Source organism: Rhinopithecus bieti, unplaced genomic scaffold, assembly GCF_001698545.2.
Source record: "Rhinopithecus bieti isolate Rb0 unplaced genomic scaffold, ASM169854v2 scaffold_25530, whole genome shotgun sequence".
Taxonomy (NCBI): Eukaryota; Metazoa; Chordata; class Mammalia; order Primates; family Cercopithecidae; genus Rhinopithecus; species Rhinopithecus bieti.
Window position 1 is genome coordinate 590,843 of NW_016811646.1, and position 21,259 is coordinate 612,101.

Here is a 21,259-nt window from a genome sequence, read left to right on the forward strand (position 1 = left end):
GGGGGGGGGGGGGGGGGTGCTGGTGGCGGTGGCGCCAACGGCATCTTGGAAGGCAGGAACTGAGCAGGGAAAGCAGAAGTGTTTCTAAAGAACTGGCACATGCTAATGATCTTAGGTGCCTCCGCCTCTGAGCAGGCTGGTTGCTGCTCAGCATGAGAATCTCCCGCTCCAACGGCCCCAGAGTGATAGTGGCTGAGTGCATGTCGCTCGCTGCTGTGAGTTGTGAGATCCATCCCCACCCTCCCTTGCTCTGTTTTCTATCACAGCCAACTACATTTCCCAGGCTCTCCTGACCTCTGCATTTGGGGCAGGTCCAGCCAGTGGAGGGAACAGAGAGGAAAAGCAAAGCCAAAGAGCTTTGACCCTGGGCAACAATTACCCATTTAAGTGTCTAAAATCCTTCATTCTCAATATACTTAATCCAACTTTGAAAATAGCTCTTAAATGAAAAATACTGTGATCTTACCAATTGTATTAGTCTGTTTTTACGCTGCTCATAGACATACCCAAGACTGGCAAGAAAAAGAGGTTTAATTGGACTTATAATTCCACATGGCTAGGGAGGCCTCAGAATCATGGCAGAAGGTGAAAGGCACTTCTTACATGGTGTTGGCAAGAGAAAAATGAGGAAGATGCAAAAGCCGAAACTTGTACTAAAACCATCAGATCTCATGAGACTTATTCACTACTGCAAGAACAGTATGGGGTAAGCCGCAGCCATGATTCAAATTCTCTCCCACCAGGTACTCCTACAACATGTAGGAATTATGGGAGTACAATTTTAGATGAGATTTGGGTAGGGACACTGAGCCAAACCATATCATTCTGCCCCTGGTCCCTCCAAATCTCATGTGGGGAGATTTCAATCCTCACATTTCAAAACAAATCATGCCTTCCCAACAGTTCCCCCAAAGTCTTAACTCATTTCAGCATTAACCCACAAGTCTACAGTCCAAAGCCTCATCTGAGACAAGGCAAGTCCCTTCCACCTATGAGCCTGTAAAATCAAAATCAAGCTCATTACTTCCTAGATACAATGGGGGTGCAGGTATTGGGCAAATACACCCATTCTAAATGGGAGAAATTGGCCAAAACAAAGTGGTTACAGGGCCCAATCAAGTCTGAAATCCAGCGGGGCAATCAAATTTTATAGCTTCAAAATGATCTCCTTTGACTCTAGGTCTCACATCCAGGTCACACTGATGCAAGAGGTGGGCTCCCATGGTCTTGGGCAGCTCCACCCCTGTGGCTTTGCAGTGTACAGCCTCCCTCCCAGCTGCTCTCATGGGCTGGTGTTGAGTGTCTGCAGTTTTTCCAGGTGAATGGTGCAAACTGTCGGTGAATCTTACCATTCTGGGGTCTGGAGGATGGTGGCCCTCTTCTCACAGCTCCACTAGCTGGTACCTCAGTAGGGACTCTGTGAGGGGATCCCACCCCTACATTTCCCTTCTGGACTGCCCTAGCAGAGGTTCTCCATGAGGGCCCCAACCCTGCAGCAAACTTCTGCCTGGGCATCCAAGTGTTTCCATACATCTTCTGAAATCCAGGTATAGTTCCCCAAACCCAATTCTTGACTTCTTTATACTTGTAAGCTCAACATCATGTGGAAGCTGTCAAGGCTTGGAGCACCCTCTGAAGCCACAGCCCCAAGTTCTATGTTGGCCCCTTTTAGCCACAGCTGGAGTGGCTAGGACACAGGACACCAAGTCCTTAGGGTGCACACAGCACAGGAACCCTGGGCCCGGCCCATGAAACCACTTTTTCCTCCTGGGCCTCCTGGCCTGTGGTAGGAGAGGCTGCCATGAAGGTCTCTGGCATGGCCTGGAGACATTTTCCCCATGGTCTTGGGGATTAACATTAGGCCTTGCTACTTATGCAAATTTCTGTAGCTGGCTTGAGTTTCTCCACAAAAAATGAATTTTTCTTTTCTATCTCATAGGCTGCAAATTTTCCAAACTTTTATGCTTTGCTTCCCTTATAAAACTGAATGCCTTTAACAGTACCCAAGTTACCTCTTGAATGCTTTGCTCTATAGAAATTTATTTTGCCAAATACCCTAAATCATCTTTCTCAAGTTCAAATTTCCACAAATCACTAGGGCAGGGGCAAAATGCCACCAGTCTCTGCCACCAGACATAACAAGAGTCACCTTTACTCCAGTTCCCAACAAGTTTCCCATCTCCATCTGAGACCACCTCAGCCTGGACCCTATTGTCCATATCACTATCAGCATTCTGGGCAAAGCCATTCAACAAGTCTCCAGGAAGTTCTAAACTCTCCCACATCTTCCTATCTTCTGAGCCTTCCAAGTCTTTAGGAAGTTCCAAACCTTCCCACATTTTCCTTTCTTCTTCTGAGCCCTCCAAACTGTTTCAGCCTCTGCCTGTTACTCAGTTCCAAAGTTGCTTCCATATTTTCAGGTATCTTTTCAGCAATGCCCCACTCTACTGGTACCACTTTACCGTATTAGTCCATTTTCACGCTGCTGATAAAGACATATCTGAGACTGTGAAGAAAAAGAAGTTTAATTGGACTTATAATTCCACATGGTTGGGAAGGCCTCAGAATCATGGCAGGAGGTGAAAGGCACTTCTTACATAGCAACGGCAAGAGAAAAATGAGGAAGAAGCAAAAGCAGAAACTCCTACTAAAATCATCAGATCTCGTGAGACTTATTCACTACCTCAAGAACAGTATGGGCGAAACCACCCCCATGAGTCTACTTATCTTCCCACCAGGTCCCTCCCACAACACATCAGAATTATGGGAGTACAATTCAAGATGAGATTTGGGTGGGGACACAAAGCCAAACCATATCACCAACATTTTTTTTTAAACTGTATGTAAAAAAATTTTTTTTATTATACTTTAAGTTCTAGGGTACATGTGCACAATGTACAGGTTTGTTACATACGTATACATGTGCCATGTTCGTGTGCTGCACCCGTTAACTCATCATTTACATTAGGTATATCTCCGAATGCTATCCCTCCCCCCTCCTCCCACCCCAAGACAGGCCCCGGTGTGTGATGTTCCCCATCCTGTGTCCAAGTGTTCTCATTGTTCAATTCCCACCTATGAGTGAGAACATGCGGCATATCACCAATATTTTAATCAATGTAGTTCCTAATTTCCAATTGCTCATCAATTTTGCACCATGATCTTCGTTATAACTCTTCTTTCTAAAGTGCAATTTTGCAAGAAATTATGTTCAGCTTTAACATAGAACACTGCTTCCTTTAAAAAAAAAATTCAAGAATTGTTACTTTAATATAATTTACTTTAAGCCAAAATTTACCTTTCATTGCAATTCTATTTCGTGCACAAGTCTTACATACATACATTGCATATATACAGGGATATGTTTGTGTGAGAGAGAGAGAGACACAGAGAGAGAGACAGAGAGAGAGAGAGAAAAAAAATTCACCTGTGCCTCCTGGGACTTCCTCAGCCTACCTATAATGTATCACTTTGTAGCACCTGTTGGAAAGCTCTGGGCTAGGTAATGCAGGGTCTCACTGGAGAGTGTCCTGCTCAGTGGTTCTATTTGGACAAACCATTCAAATCACCTAAAGCGCTTTCTGAAACCCCATCCCCGGGAGTACCGCCATACCAGTGAAACCAGAATCTCTGCAGGTGGAACTCAGCATTTGTCAAAGCTGCCCAGGTGATTCTAATGGGAGCCGAGTTGAGAACCAATGATCTAGTGAGTGGGACCCCAAACTCAAGTTGCTCTGATGAGCTCTTAAAGAAGGGAAAGAAAGCATGGCCATGGTGTCATTGTTCCCGTTTCAATTTAGGGTGGTTGCCGGGCGCAGTGGCTCACGCCAGTGATCCCAGCACTTTGGGAGGCCAAGGCAGGCAGATCACTTGAGGAGTCTGAGACCAGCCTGGGCTGGTGAAACCCCATCTCTACTAAAAATACAAAAATTAGGCATGGTGGTGGGCGCCTGTAGTCCCAGCTATGTGGGAGGCTGAGGCAGGAGAACAGTTTGAACCCAGGAAGCAGGAGGTTGCAATGAGCCAAGGCCACTCCACTGCACTCTAGCCTGAGCAAGACTCCGTCTCAAAAAACGAAACCAAAACAATCTATTTAGGGTGGCCTCTGTTCATGTTGTTACCTGAACCCTATTTGCCTGTACCCACCCATATCCTACTGGTTCCATTCTACAAGGCCGACCTCATATCACACTTTAGTCAGGAAGCATTTCTTAGCATCTCTAGTGTCTCATGAGCTCTTCTGTCCTGAACCCCTTACATTTAGTATTTTACAGGTTAGCATCTGATTATTCTCCAGTATTTTCATTGGCCTTGTCTTTCTGACTAGGTGTTATGCATCTTGAGGCCAGGAGCATATTTTCTCCTTTTGTATTTACTTAAGATAAGTCTGGAACATTTTGGACCCGGGGAGTACCTCCCAAATAGATTAATGAAACACAAACATTCAAGCATATTTGCCAAGTATAAAAAGAGGTTATCTCAACTTCAAAAATCTATATGACTCAAAGCAGAGTGGATATAGCAATTACATTCTTCAGTTTATCACTGTGACAAATATCAACAGGTCTTAGAAAAGACATAGGGTGATTTCACAGGGAGGGTAGGAGGCTGCAATTGCACAAATATATAGTGGTTTTAGGTAAACTAATTTGGAAGCTGTATGTGAGAAGAACTGGAGAAAGCTTATCAGGTGGTATAACTTGATTTCCAAGATTGAACTGCTGGTGTAAAATATCTAATACATTCCTATTCTGAGAAAACAGGAAGGGAGAACGTGCAACAAACCACCAGCCAGAGAAGCCCTTATTATAGTAATTTCTAAAGTTCAAGGCCTGCCTCCCCCACTTTATAGTCAAGCTCCACAGAGTCATCTAAAAATACTCTCCCAAATTCTTGCTTTCATAGCCAAAAAGATCAGGTTTCTGAAAAGTGGGCTACATAAAATGCTACAGACACATACACACACACATGCACACACTCCTTATATCTACACACACATGCCCAGGTGGTATCTGTTCAAATACTACAGTGTCGGCAGTGATTTTATTTAGTCTGGTTGTTCCTAAGACAAACACACATAACCTTAATTAAATGCACATCCAAATGTAGGGGAACCCATCTTGAAACAATTAGACTCTTCTACGGTAAGAGGTTTGAGGACATTGACCTCCTCCCACTTCCTCACATCCACCATGGAAAGAGAACAGCTGGGCAGAGGCACGCCAGGCCTGACTCCATAAACACAGCCTGCAGCTATAACTCTTGGCTCTGCTCTATTTTGTTCGTTTCCTACCCAAGACACCACCCTTCCTTTATTCTTTTCCTAAATGAATTCCAGTCATTCAATTGCTTTTACTTTTTTTTTTTTTAACCCCTCTTTGATCAGTCTTAGAGGAATAAAATTTCCTGGCATGCATTCTCATCTTTCCCTGAAAGGAAATACTCCAGAAAGAAACTCAAAAGTCTAAGGCATTACCCAACCACCCATCTGGTTATTGACCTTGGGTTATGGAGGCTTCTGGAGAACGTCTGTGGAGATGGCTGCCTTTGTTGCCACATTACTGGGACTTTCTAGACTGCCTGGCTCTCTAGGTGGTAAAGGTTGAGTACTTCTCTATTTAAATTGCCATGGAAGCTGAAGAGCCAAGTCAGGTTGTGATGTTCACCAGAAGAATTCTTTCCCTTCTAAATCCAAGTTAATTCACCCCTAAGCAATTTACCCATAAGATATTATTAGCAAAAAAAGAATGTTTTCTCCACAAGAATCATACTGAAACGTTACTTACACAAATCCCGACTGAAGGCCTCCTTTGGGCCTAGAACAATGGGAAAGACCAATACAACAGGATTATACCATCTCTGTCCTTAGGGAGCTTTACTATACTGTATGGGAATCAAGTCTTTCAGAAAACAAAGGTTTTCTTAGAATGGAGACATTTCTGTTGTTGTTCCTGTTCATTCGATATAATAGAATAAAGGCAGGTGTGGTAGTGCATGCCTTATAGTCCCAGCTACTCAGGAGGCTGAGAGGCAGGAGGATCACTTGAGGCCAAGTATTCAAATCAAGCCTGGGCAATATGGCAAGACCCCATCTCTAAATAAATAGAATAAAATAATCGAATATACCAGGTTCTAAATCAAGATTTCTAGTATTTCAAAGAGAAGAAAAGTCAAAAAGAATGAAGAGAACCAGGGAGAATGGCATTTTGAACTGGATATCGAACCTGGGTGCACAGGTGGACGTTCTGACCTGTGGGGAGGGTGGGAGCAGACAGCTCCACCTCCAGAAGAAACAGCAGGGAGAGAGGATGTAGGTAAGTGGGGCAGAGCCAGAGGAAAGCCCTTGAGGGCCAAAATCAAGCTTCTTGACAGACAGGCAACTGTAGATTCCAGGGCAAAATTACCACAAAAGCCCTCTAGAAAATAGAAGGCCGGGAATGGTGGCTCACGCCTGTAATCCCAACACTTTAGGAAGCTGACATGGGAAGATCACTAGGACAAGACAGCAAGATCCCATCATTACAAAAACAAAACAAAACAAAACCAAAATTAGCTGGGTACAGTGATGCATGCATGTAGTCTCAGCTAATTGAGAGGTTGAGGCAGGAGGATCGCTTGACCCTGTGAGGTTGAGGCTGCAGTGAGCTGTGACTACACCACTGCACTCCAGCCTGGGTGACAGAGTGAGACTCTGTCTCACACACACACATACAAAAAGGTAAATTCAGGAAGAGCTGTGTTATGTGGGCCTTAGTTTTATTATCTGCAAAATGGAGGTGGTGACTCTTATCTAACTGCTATATATATGTCTACCATGAAGAGAGAATAGAATGAAGTACTGATAGAAGCTACAACTCGAGTGAGCCTTGAAAACATTATGCTAAATGAAAGGAACAGAGACAAGAGGCCACATATTATATGATTACATTTATAAAAAATATCCAGAGTGGGCAAATCCAGAGACAGAATCCAGATCCGTGGTTGCCAGAAGAAGGGGAGGGGAGGTTGGGGAGTTCCTTCTTAATGGGTATGGGGTTTTCTTTGGGTTGATTAGAAAGTTCTAGAACTTAGAAAGTGACAATGGTTGCGCAACATTGTGAATATACTTAACGCCACTACATTGTATGCTTTAAAATGGTTAAAATGGTAAATTTTATGTTATATGCATTTTACCACAATAAAAAGAGAGAGAGAACATAAAATAAGCCTGACCATCTATTCTACATGTAATAAATATCTTATGATCAAAAGCTTCAAATTTGTTAAGGTTATCACAATTGTAGCTAAGCTGCTCATCTAAATTTTCTGTCTTCTCTTTAGTAAGTACTATCTTGGACAAAATTATAAACATTTCTCTCCCCTTTCTCTGGTATGACTTGAAGAGGTTGTCTTGCACAAACATGTGCAAACCTGGACTAGGGAGAGCAGGGACAAAGAAGGGCGAGTAGTGATTCAAAATGGAGACCAAAAGCCCCAACATTTACCACCAAACACCTCAGAACAAAAAATAAAGATTCCTGGGCCTCTCCGCAGACCAAGTGATTCAGAGCATCTGGGGTGATTCTGATCAATATGGCATCAATATTTTTAAAAAGCACTCCATGCCTGTATATAATCCCAGTGCTTTGGGAGGCCAAGGCAGGCGGATCACGAGATCAGGAGATTGAGACCATCCTGGCCAACATAGTGAAACGCCGTCTGTACTAAAAATACAAAAATTAGCCCAGTGTGGTGGTAGGTGCCTGTAGTCCCAGCTACTCAGGAGGCAGAGGCATGAGAATCCAGGAGGCGGAGGTTGCAGTGAGCCAAGATCATACCACTGTACTCCAGCCTGGCAGAGGTGTAGTGAGCCGAGATCACGCCACTGCACTCCAGCCTGGCGACAGAGACTCCATCTCAAAAAAAAAAAAGCACTCCAGGTGATTCAAATGCAGAAATGCAGAAGCGGCCAAGATTGTGAACCACTAATCTAGGATGAGCAGGGTAGGTGACTGGCTTTATCAAGGGCCCACCGTGGGCTGGGTGCTGTGCCACTCCTTCTATAGAGTACCTACAGCTAAAGATGCCCTTCCCAAATCCCCTTAGACCACCGGTGCCCAACCTTTTTGGCACCAGGGACCAGTTTTGTGAAAGACAGTTTTTCCACAGACCAAGTACGGGGGATGGTTTTGGGATGATTCAAGTTCATTACATTTACTGTGTATTTTATTTCTATTATTATTACATTGAAATATATAATGAAATAATTATACAACTTGCTGTAATGTAGAATCTGTGGGAGTCCTGGGGTTTTTTTTCTGGAACTACACAGTTCCATCTGGGGGTAATGGGAGACACTGACAGATCATCAAACATTAGATTCTCATAAGGAGCTCGCAACCTAGATCCCTGGCATGCGCAGTTCACAATAGGGTTTGTGCTCCTGTGAGAATCTAATGCCGCCGCTGATCTGACAGGAGGCGGAGCTCAGATAGTAATGTGAGCAATGGGGAGTGACTGTAAACACAGAGGAAGGTTATGCTTGCACAACCACTGCTCATCTCCCGCTGTGAGCAGTACTGGTCCCGTCTGTGGCCTGGGGTTTGGGGACCCCTTGGACTTTTTCTGGCCATGACCACGGTGTCCCTTAGAGTAGCACTCAACTTTTTTTTTTTTCCTTTTGATACAGAATCTTGCTCTGTTGCCCAGGCTGGAGTGCAGTGGTGCAATCTCAGCTCACTGCAACCTACGCCTCCTAGGTTCAAGTGATTATCCTGCCTCAGCCTCCCAAGTAGCTGGGATTATAGATGCCTGCACCACACCTGGCTAATTTTTCTATTTTTAGTAGAGACAGGGCTTCACTATTTTGGCTAGGCTGGTCTCAAACTCCTGACCTCAAGTGATTCCACCCGTCTCAGCCTCCCAAAGTGCTGGGATTACAGGCGGGAGCCACTGTACCCGGTCAGCACTCAACCTTTGAGGGAGAGGAGATAAGGGATATGTACCCTAGGTTCCTTACCCCTTGAGTGGAGTAACTCTGAGGCATACTATAAACCTGGGATAAGGAAACCCTTTTGTAAAAGGCCAGATAAATACTCTGGGCTTTGTGAGCCATGTAGTCTCTGCTATAACTACTCAACTCTGCCTTTGCAGTGTGGGAGCAGTCATGGACAATGCCCAAATGAATGGGTGTGGCTGTGTTCCAGTAAAACTTTATTTATAAAATCAGACAGTAGCCAGGCATGGTGGCACATGCCTGTAGTCCCAGTTACTTGGGAGACTGCGACAGGAGGATTGCTTGGGCCCAGGAGTTCAAGTCTAGCTTGGGCAACATAGCCAAACCCTGCTCTAGGTCTAAAAAGATTCCCAGAATCCTCTTCAAGAAAGAGTGACAAAGTTGGAACCTGTCAATAACACACCTTAAAAATACAGGTTTCTTCCTTTCTCATGCTTCCTGGGATCACTGGCTACAGAAATTACTTGCATTGTATGTATGTATACATCCCTAAATAGTATATACTACTGCTTTGTGTGTTTCACAGTAATTACACAATAACCATCATTTGACATGTTAAAAAAAAGAAAAGATATAAAACTACTTGCACTTAAATCCTTGTCTCAGAGCCTGCTTCTGAGGGCACCCAACCTACATTATTATTTCATGTTGTACTCATAACTACTCTAACAGTTAACTAATACCATCTGCATTTTATAGTAAGGAAGCTGAGGTTCAAGGAGTACACAAGTCATAAGTGATAGAGTTCTTGTGAGACGTCTGTCTCTCTGGCTCCAAAGTCAGTGCTCTCTCTACAACACTGCCAACGTCAGAATGGATATAAACAAATACATGCACATACACAAACACACACAAATACTTAATCAAGTATGTAGCTTTAATTGTGGCAAGCAAGAGTACTGCACACAGCAAACCACAAAGCAAAATCATACTAGTCATGTACTTACTGATCTATGCTAAGGAAGATCAAATAAATAAACAAGTAGTTTAAGATAAATAAACAGTAAGGTTTGAGGGTTATAGGAAAGTACTTTTTTCTCTTTTATGCTATTTCTTATCGAAGACAGAATTCATGTCTCACCTACAATTGGTTGCAATCTTGGGAGGTAAAACCTTTGCTAATACCTGGGAACATGTATACCCATTCGAGGTAAAGCTCCATGTGTGACTTAGAATTTGGAGAGAAAGGAACTAGATTAAAATATCTTCTCACATATTTCAATATGGGAGTGGAGAGGTAGCATGTGTGAAATTCCCCTGCGGATACTAAGGATTCCAGAGAACATCCCCAAAAACCCATAACCAGCATATCTGCAAACCAGTGTTTCAGCTTACGCGGTCTTGCCCTCGCTGTCGTGTTTGGTGGCACTGGCCCCCTTCTTGCAGAGCAATGAGGCCACCTTCTCCGCATCTCCATTCTCCACTGCCTGCAGCAGCCTGTCATCATTCTTGTTCCACTCATTGGTCTATAGAGAAAGAGAAGAAACAGAGGTTGTGAACAACATTGACCACAGCTGCACTGACCAGCAGGGCTGCGGTCCTCGCAGCCCCTACCCTCCCATCACTCAAATCAAAACCTGCTCCCAAAGGAGCATGTTTTAAAATACCTTCCCCTTCACCATGGAGACACCCAAGAAGGCTGCTTTCCCAAAAGAAAACATAAATAGTGCAATGAAATCACGGCTAGTCACCAAACTCTGAGATAAAAGTTACTTCTTTTAACTAACACTAGGAATATGAAGCAACTTAAAAAGACCTCAAGGCCGGTTTACACATTAGCTAATTTCTAGCTGAACTAGACAGCTGCTCCTCAGCACATTGGCCTTTGACCTCATCCACAGCTCACTCTGTTCACCGTGTTACAGAACCAAACCAGCAGCTCAAGGTTACCCGAGGTTTACAGACACACGATTTTTCATCAGCTTTTATTGCCTTCTTTCTGGTCTGTTTACCAGGCCCTGAATTTTCAGCTGGATACTGATTTTAAGTAGTTGTCCAGGCTACCGACTCAACAAAGCCTCACCAGAAACAAAACTTCTTCCTGAGCAAGCTATTAAACATCAAAGAGCTTTGAGCAAAGCCTCAATCACTGTCAACGCCAAACCCCAACTGAATAATTCTGCAAACCACAGTAACAGTAAGGCACTCATATGTGCAAAACTGGTTTCTACACTTAGGAGGGAAAGAGATGATTTCTATACAAAAGCAAATGGGCCCTCAATATAAGACTAAGAAAGACATAAAAGGCAGCAGTGAGCCATTGGAGGTTTGGGAGCAGAGGAGGGAGAGAATTATAGAACCAGTGACTGAGGAGTCATTGGGAGGTGTCGAAGCACATGGGATTAATGAGGGAGAGAGGGGGAGGAAGGAAAGATGCTGGGCACATCAAAGCCCCTGGGCACTTTGCGAGCCCAGGCTGATTTCCAGTCGTCTCCTGCACCAGGCCCCTGAGCTAAGCCCACTTTCTGACCCCTTCAGCTGTGGACACCACATCCGGGAGAGACTCCTTTTCCCTTCCCAAAGCTTTCTATAGACTCTGCTTCCTTACGGCCTCTGAAGAAATGAACCTCCAGGTATTTCGTATTAACGGCTTTACGATGGACCCCTACAAGGAAGCAGACAGAGGAGATAAGGAAGATTTAAAAGCAAAAAAGAATAAATTTTATAGGATGACAGTCTTCCATGGCCCCGGGAGTATGTTCCCAATCTCTGTACTGATGGAAATGAGGAAACTCAACAGGTCTTTGTACATCAAATGTCTCAGTCACCCTCCAACCCTAGCCCATATGTACGGCCTTACACAAAGCCACAAGCCAGGGAGGGATAAAAGAGATGTGTTCAGAATTTGCATCTCTGAACATCTCAGGACTGAACCATTCCCAGTTTTTAGGACTCCATCCTCCCCTACAGCCAACACTGAGTGCAAGTGCACAGTAAGAACGAAGCAGGTTTGAACAAAAATCAGCAGCTTGTTCTCTGGGCTGCGTGAACTTGAAGTCCAGAACTCCAGACTGACACATGTTGTGTGACCTGATGTCACCCATAAATCTTTCTGTGCCTTAGTTTCCCCAGGCTTTGGACTGGATGTCCACTGTGATTCCACCAAAGCTCAAAATTCTTATTATATAAAATTCCCCAAATTCTGCTGGGGATGATTCTAGAACAGTACTGTCTACCATCATGGAAATGTTCTCTATCTGAGCTTTCAAATACTATAGCCACAAAGCCAGTGATTCTTAACCAGGATTTGTTTTGCCCCTGTGGGGTCATTTGGCAATCTCTGGAAACATTTTGGTTGTTATGTCTACAGACTGCTATTGGCATTGAGTAGGTGGAGACCAGGTGTGCTGCTGAACATCCTACAATGCACAAATGCACAAGACAGTCCTCCTACTCCCACCAAGAATAATCTGGCCCAAAATGTCAAAACCGCATGAGCCACTTGTGGCTGCTGAGCACTGGAAATGTGGTTAGTGCTACTGAAGAAGTGAATTTTTAACTTTGAGATTTCACATGCCGTTAGCCAGGGGCTACCATGTAGACCAGTGCAGCTCTCCTTGATGCCTCTCTTCATATGTTTAACAAAGTAAGAATGTGTCTGGACCAACATCAGCCACGCTCCTACTACAGCAATTTACTCACAAAGAAGACATGAGATGTTGTCTTTAGTTACCAATCAAGCCTCCTGTTGAAGGGAAACACAAGAAATATGGCAATCCTCACACCATCATTTGTTAGTGGAATAGAAAGCGTAACTTAACAACTGTACAAACAACTGTAGCAAATGATCAAGCCCCAAGAAACACAGTGCAGCTTATTTCCCCCAGAGGGCATTTTATAAGCAAAGAAAAAAGGGAGGGAAAGTTTACTGAAGAACATTTAGGACCAATGATCCCTACCTAGAGAATCCTAAAAGAGAAAACTATTGTTTTTCAAAATCCTTTTCTAACTTGAACTGAACAAATTAAAACTGGACTGGGAAGATCAAAAGGATATGAAATCTCAGAGGACAGGACTGAAAGTACTCAAGCAAAGGAACTGCCACATGAAAGGATTTTCCTTTTCAACATTGCTAAAGCACTCTACTCTTAAGTAGAGAAAAATCCGATTGCAGGGGTTCCCTAAAATTAGTTCCACGTGGATCTTTAGGGAGTTCAATTTCTATACGACATGGTAGGAGAGATCTTCCCTATCCTGCTCTTTGGAAGACAAGGTCAATGCCACATTCCTAGTGGTCTGAAATGCCTCTCTTCTATTTAGAGCCTCTCCTCAGTGCAAGCCAGAATTTACTTTTCTCTTGGAGCAGATGAAGAGAACATGGTTACATAAGCAAATCTTCAATAAATAATCCACAACATCATTCAAGAAATGCTGCAGATGGGGTTCACAGTAAGCAGAGCTAGGTTGGGAAAAGAGGAGAGAAGGTAAGAGTTTTACTCTTGCTGGGCGTGGTAGCTCAGAACTGTAATCCCAGCTACTGGGGAGGCCAAAGCAGAAGGATTGCTTGAGGAGTTCGAGACCACTCTGGGCAACACAGTGAAATGCCATCTCTAAAAATGAAAAATTCTGAAAAGAGTTTTGCTCTTAAAATTCTTACAAGCATGCTAAAAATAGAGGCCAAGTAGGGTCCCAGTTAGACCTCTGATCCAGGAATCTGGATTCTGATCAGTAGCAGAGTTGTCTAGTCCTGGGCCAGGCCACTCATCATACTTGCAATTAGCTCTGACATGCACAACTGGCCATACCATACTCCTTCCAGAAGCACAGTGCTCAAGATGTTCTCACTTTTCCTTCCTAAACTTGCTCACGGAGATATTTCCTACATCCTCTCATCCTCTCCTATAAAACTATTCTATCCAGTGCCATCCTTTTATTATTATTATTATTATTTTTCTTCCTTTGAGACGGAGTCTCACTTTGTTGCCCAGGCTGGAGTGCAGTGGTGTGATCTTGACTCACTGCAACCTCCACTTCCCGAGTTCAAGCGACTCTCCTATCTCTCCTGGGTACCTGGGATTACAGGCATCTGCCACCATGCCCGGCTAATTTTTTATTTATTTATTTATTTTTTTTGAGATGGAGTCTCACTCTGTCACCAGGCTGGAGTGCAGTGGCGCAATCAGCTCACTGCAACCTCCGCTTCCTGGGTTTGAGCGATTCTCCTGCCTCAGACTCCCAAATAGCTGGGACTACAGGTGCCCACCACCACGCCCTGCTAATTTTTGTATTTTTAGTAGAGATGGGGTTTTACCATGTTGGCCAGGATGGTCTCAATCTCTTGACCTCGTGATCTGTCCACCTTGGCCTCCCAAAGTGCTGGGATTACAGGCGTGAGCCACAACACCTGGCCCAATTGTTGTATTTTTAGTAGGGATGGGGTTTCACCATGTTGGCCAGACTGGTCTGGAACTCCTGACCTCAAGTGATCCTCCTGCCTTGGCCTCCCAAAGTGCTGGGATTACAGGCATGTGAGCCACCATGCCCAGCTCCAGTGCCATTTTCTATACCAAAATTCCCATAGCCAATCACAACATGAGACCAAATAGATGTTCAATAAGCACTTTGAGTCATTCTTTGGAATCCAGAAGCAAATCCTCTCCCCTACTCCCATCCCCAAGCATCAAAAGAAATCTCAAAACGTTACTTTGGTCCATCTACTGTCCAAAGTAGAGCTGGTCAAATAAATAGGTGAAGTTTGAAATGTTATCATAACATCCCAAAGTAATTCATTCATGCTCTAGAATCAAGGAAGGCTTTTGGAGACCACCATCAAACTAACAATATTACCTCTCATCACTTTCAATGAAAATCCTCTCCTCTAACTAGCATGCCCTCCATACGACAGGACTGACTCTGCCTCCACACTGGGCTTCTAGTCCTCTTATAGTTTTCAACTCTAGGAAGCCTATATTGTTTATTGGTTAACCTAACATGTTAAAAAAATAAAATCAAAAAATAGAAAACATCAGATGCACCATCTTTAATAAAGTTAAATGTCTTATGAAACTTTTATTTATTGCATGTATGTGTATGCTGACTGATGATGTAAAATACATTTCTTGGCTAGGCACGGTGGCTCATGCCTGCGATTCCAGCTACCTGGGAGTCTGAGGCAGGATAACTGCTTGAACCCGGGAGGTGGAGGTTGCAGTGAACCAAGATTGTGCCACTGCACTCCAGCCTGGGTGGCAAAGCGAGATCTTGTCTCAAAAAAAAAAAAAGAAAGAAAAGATATATATATATATGAAATATACATATTTCTTACTGGAGGATCACAAGAGAAAACACTGGCAGCCACTGCTTCAGAATGCTCTGTCATCCCATCTGCCTACGCAAAGGCGTATTTCTAAAGCCTAGCTCAAGCACTGCAGGCTCTCTCCACCCTTTCCTGGTGACCTCTCTCTGTTTCTCTACTCCATTGCATCCCTGGGGGCCACCCACTGGCTCATCTCAACCGAGGCCTACAGTCTAGACTTGATGAAATATCACATCCTGGTTTTTGTTCGAGAGCTTACAGTTTGTCTCCTGTCTTTTGCTCCCTGAAGGCCCTGAGAACAGGCTTCATTTCTTACCCCCATGGTGGCTGGTAAACGCTCAGTATTTGCTGCTGATTTTAGCAGGAGGTTGATTGACCTAAATCTCTCTTGACTTAGCAAATATTTGTTTTTTCATTTACAAAAGTTTCATTCTTTTGCAAACAACTATTAAATCATATTTCAGATTTTTTATAGGCTAAATAAATCCAATTCCCTTAACTTTTTTAACAAAAGGCCAATTTTCCAAGATTTTAATCATGTGAACGCTTTCTTCAAATCTCTTCCCAACTAAGGAGCCCAGCCTTATAAATTCAATTGGGGTGAAGGCGGTGTCTCCCAGTCATAAGAATCAACTGGGTGCTTGTTAAATCTGCAGACTCCAAGGCCCCATCTGGCAGATTCTGACCCCAGGAGTCTGGGGTGGAGCCCTGGAATCACGTAGGTTCAATGAGTGCATCCTTTGATTTTTATCTAGCTTGAGGACAACTGGAACCTATGCTAAGGTTAACAGGAAAGAATTTTCTTCTTCCACAAGGCATTAAGGAAGCGGCCTGGGAAGAGAAGAACTCTTCGCTATTTTCTTGTAGAACTAGGTATTTTGTTGCCCACAAAAGCTGAGTAAATATTGGTCTTTCCCCAACCTGTGTATAAGACATGTATTGGAATGTCAACGAAAGCATTGCTCATAACAGGCAAGAATTACAAGTAACCCAAATTTCCAATAACAGATGATGGATAAATAAATCATCATATAATCAAGCTACAGAATACCACACAGCAATGAAAATGAAAATGAACAAACTACAACTACATACAACAACACAGATGGGTATTAAAAGCAGCATTGGTGAAAGAAGCAAGACACACACAAGAAAACCCACAATAGTATGACTGCATGCACATAAAGATGGAAACAAGAAACATGGAACCATAGTGTTTAGGGATGTATACACAGATGATAAAATTATAGGCTGGGTGAGGTGGCTGACGCCTGTAATCCCAACACTTTGGGAGGCCAAGGTGGGCGGATCACTTGAGGTCAGGAGTTCGAGACCAGCCTGGCCAACATGGTGAAACCCCATCTCTACTAAAAATACAAAAAAATTAGCCAGGCATGGTGGCAGACACCTATAATCCCAGCTTCTCGGGAGGCTGAGGCAGGAGAATCACTTGAACCTGGGAGGCGAAGGTTGTGGTGAGCTGAGATCATGCCATTGCACTCCAGCCTAGGCAACAAGAGCAAAACTCCATCTCAAAAAAAAAAAAAAATTATAAAGCAAAGTTAGGATAAGGTCACTATAAAAGTAAGGGTCATGATTAGGGCTGAAGGTGTGGCATCCTGTCAGGAAGGGACACCTGGGATCATTCTGGGACTTGCTCTGTTTTAGGGTCTGATTAGCAGCTCCTCAAATGCTCACTTTAAAACTACTTGTTAGACTGTACATCATTTTGTGTACTTTCCTCCATATGTAATTTATATCTTTTGTTTCATTCTCCTTCCCTCACCATCCCCCTTCAGGCATACAAAACACATACACACAGAATTTAGAAAGAAGTCCTGTGGTTCAGTTTTTGGTCAAGTCAACACCAGGTCAAATGCCTTCGAACAGTTCAGTCTCATTTGCTGTTTCCTCATCTCTTAAAAAAAAAAAGGCAGAGTGGTGCCAAAATCTGGTTCTTAATCTTTTGGAGGCCTCATGGACCACCTGGAGAATCTGGTAAAGTTGCAGACTTTCCTCAGAATAATGCACATCCACACAAACACTTGCATATGATTTCTGGCTTAAATATCTACCCCCACCCAATCCACCCCTAATCCCAAGTTTAAAATTCCTGGTGTAGAAAAGAAGAGACAGACTTCAGAGTTCGGTGCTATTGAGTTGCAATTCCAGTTCCATCACTTCTAGGTGGTCATCAGTGTCCCTGGGCCTCCCTGTCCTTATCTATAAATGGCAAGAAATCCCACCTACTTGTAAATTATCCTGAGAATTAGACGCAACATACATAAACAGCCTGGCACATATTAGGTACCTAAAATGGTGATTCTTCTGGAATTTGATGAGCTGCACTGCTCCTTCTTGACTAATGCTCTATGAATATTTTAATATTTACAATTCAGGACCGATAGTCCAATACCCTTTTAGAGGCTGATCACACCTTAATGCAAATTTTCTACTAGGCGCCTTCAAAATTATATTTTAAAGGGCTCTAGAGAAACATTCACAGACATGAAATTAACGATTTTATTGAATATGGCTTACTTTTCCAAGAGACTGTTTAAACAGACATGATTTCAACAGAGCACATTAGGCCATAGTTGCAAGTTCAGGAAGCCATATGTTATGCTCCAGAGACATGTGTAATGTGTCAGCTATGAGGGGTGGCATGTGGGAAAGAGCCCTTACCCTCAATGTGGGCTCCAAACATTCCTGCTAATATATCACAAATGATATTGGCTGGCCGGTAAGTGTCCTATTCATCAAATCATTTCCAAATGACACTGACTTGCTTAAAGGTTTTCTCTTGAAGCTTGGCCTTTTTGAAGCCTTGCCTGCCTCCATCTAGAATAGCAAACATCATGTCAACTGGGTGATGAACGCTAGGGGTTTGGCAACCAGCAGTGTCTGCCCTTGGCCAGACATGGCATCACCTTCTTTTATTTTGGTTTAATCATTGGGACCTGAAAAACCAGTGGAACTCAGTGGTCACAGACATTTGGCTAGTCAAGAGATTTTGAGTTTTCAAATATATCAACTCAATCAAAATAATCCAGTGGCACGGAATAAGTCAGGAAGAGAGTTTCTTTGACTTTCTTGAGAAAAGATGCAAAAACCCTAACCAGCACCAATTAGAATGCTCTTGTTCTGTGGCTCCGCTTGGGCAGCCATCTGGAGGAGTCTATTTGAGATTATCTTGAGAAAAGCTGCATTTCTTGCTCCAGTTTTCGGTAAGCAGACTGTTTTGCCAATATAATCAGCAAGGCTAAGACGAAAGACAAAGTAAACTGTTTTCACTGGGAAGGTTTCAGATTCATATTGTCCAGGAAAAAAAATTGCACACACCTCATCGTTTTAAGAAAGAGTACAAGAAACAGGCAAGCTTCAGTCTCAAATAATATTTTCCCCGGTTGACTACATCCACCAGTACTTATAGATATGTATCTACTAGGTGCAGGGTAATAGAGAAGATTCTATAGCTGTTACACAGATAAGTGAGATCTAATCCCTATCATTCATTCATTTATTCAACAAATAAGTGTGTTTTACATGCAGTATAGCCTTTCCCAAATTTTCTTTCTTTTTTTTTTTTTTTTTTAATTTTATTTTTTTAATTTGTAGAGACGGAGTCTGCCTAGGTTGCCCAGGCTGGTCTTGAACTCCTGAGCTCAAGGGATCCTCCCACCTCAGCCTTCCAAAGTGCTGGATTATAGGCATGAGGCTCCCAAATTTTCTATATAGTTGTGGAGATAAAATACAGTAATACCAGAAATACGCCAACAATGCAAAATAGGATATTAGAAGTGGCAACGTGAGCAAAATGGTGAATTGACACACTAGAAGGGAAAGACAACTTACAGCTGGGCAAGCAGGGGGTTTCCTGACTGGATTGTGAACCAGTCCTTGCAAGGAGCAATATTTAAATTAAAGGAGAGAAGAAAAGACATAAGGATTGAAACATACAAGGTGTATTTAGTAGAGAGCGTAAATAACAAGTTGATACAAGCAAAACTTTATAACCAAAAAATTACCAATACAACATGGCAAACACCTAATCAGCAGTTTCATAAAAGAGCGTTCCAGATAACGTTCGTTACTTCAGACCAATACCTGATAAGTTTATCTAAAATGTCTTTTCCCTTTCCTTACATCTTTGCTTAAGATTATTCACAAACGCAGGTTACACTGTCCCTGTTGTTCACCCTGAAATCCATCACCTTCCCTAAATGAAGTGCGTCAGCGCTTCCTGAGGTCTTTTCCACATAAATGCTGAGTGCTGTGGCATGGACATAATACATAAACACCTCCATCCAGAAACAGGCTGGTCCCTCTGCCCTACCCACCTTAGCAAGCTCCTCCTCCTCATTGCTTTCCTTTTCCCCAGCCCTTCATGGCCACCAGGACCAGGTTAGTTCTCCTTGCTGGGGTCCCCCATGCTCTCTTCCATAGGCCTTGGCATGGTTGTAATTAAATAGTATTTCCAAAGTATCTGTAAAGGTCTGTTGACCATCCACTGGACTAGACTTCCAGGGCATAGGCAATGGCCAGCATCTGTCTTGTTCACCACTAAGCCCCAAGCCCCTTGCCCACTGCCCACTGGATGGTAGGGGCTCAATTCAGAACTGTGCATGGAAAGGTTTTGTTTTTCTTATTTCTACCTTGGGAGCTACTATTAATTAACCTCGTTAAGAATTTTAAATTATTAAATAATTTTAAAGACCCACCATGTCACAAGAAGTCAGAGCACAGTCTCATGGGGGCAGAGACAGGTCTAAAATAAGTGAAGCCAATTATTTCCTTCATGGAGAAAAATTATTCCATCCAATTCTATTGGTTTCAACTACTCATTTACTTACATTCATTATTTAGAAAGTGAGAGAGTATGTGTACTATGTACTTCTTACGTACTATGTGAAGTGCTTGGCATAAAAAGATGGATAGGAATATTGTTCCTCAAGGAGCCTTCAGACTTCTGAGAACAGAAACATACCCAATAGCTACTTATGTCATTGTTTATCAGTGCTAGACTAATGCTGTGGACTCAGTCCTATGAATGCCCAAAGAGGATACCATTACTACTAAAATTAAAATGTACAGTGCGAGGAGCTGTACTATATTACAATTTAACCTTTACAATAACCCTATGAGGTAGGTACTATTATTAGCCCTTTACAGATAAGGAAAATAAGGCACAAAGAAGTTAAAAAACATATGCAGTCACTCCATTTACAATACAGTTGGTTCTCTCCAGAGGAGAAAGCCAAAGCAATTCAATGGAAGATAAAGGAGGGAACTGTATTAGCTGGTCTTCACGCTGCTGATAAAGACATACTGAGACTGGGAAGAAAAAGAGGTTTAATTGGATTTACAGTTCCACATGGCTGGGGAGGCCTCAGAATCATGGGAGGAGGCAAAAGGCACTTCTTACATGGTGGTAGGAAGAGAAAAATGAGGAAGAAGCAAAAGCAGAAACCCCTGAGAAACCCATTAGATCTCGTGAGACTTACTATCATGAGAATAGCACAGGAAAGACTGCACATGATTCAATTACCTCTCCCTGGGTCCCTCCAACAACACATGAGAATTCTAGGATTTACAATTCAAGTTGAGATTTGGGTGGGGACACAGCCAAACCATATCAGGAAATTTTTAGGATGTTTAAATTTTTTAGGAGGGTTTAAATGTGTTTATAGACTGGGGCAAGCAAAGGAGTCAGTGGAGACAGAGACAGCATGAAAGTATAAGGATTGGGAGGCTGAGGCAGGCAGATCACTTGAGGTCAGGAGTTCAAGACCAGCCTGGCCAACATGGTGAAACTCCGTCTCTGCTAAAAATACAAAAATTAGCTGAGTGTGGTGGTATGTACGTGTAATCCCAGCTACTCGGGAGGCCAAGGCAGGAGAATCGCTTGAACCCAGGAGGCAGAGGTTGCAGTGAGCCGAGATCACACCACTGCACTCCAGCCTAGGCTACAGAGTGAGACTCTGTCTCCGTAAAAAGAAAAAAAGAAA

General features: G+C 43.1%; 1 protein-coding gene across 10 annotated transcripts in view; it reads right to left on the bottom strand.

The window, feature by feature from the left end:
* Window positions 1-21,259, bottom strand: part of RAI14 (retinoic acid induced 14) — a 179,763-nt gene that overhangs the window by 64,315 nt on the left and 94,189 nt on the right. For 6 of the 10 annotated variants that reach the window (XM_017894507.1, XM_017894501.1, XM_017894508.1 and 3 more), the window contains exon 3: window positions 10,331-10,461. In XM_017894507.1, the coding sequence (XP_017749996.1) occupies window positions 10,331-10,461 (131 nt within the window). Of the gene's footprint in view, window positions 1-10,314; window positions 10,462-10,602; window positions 10,699-21,259 lie in introns of those variants that run through there. The other 4 variants (XM_017894506.1, XM_017894499.1, XM_017894505.1 and 1 more) reach the window with 3 other exon arrangements.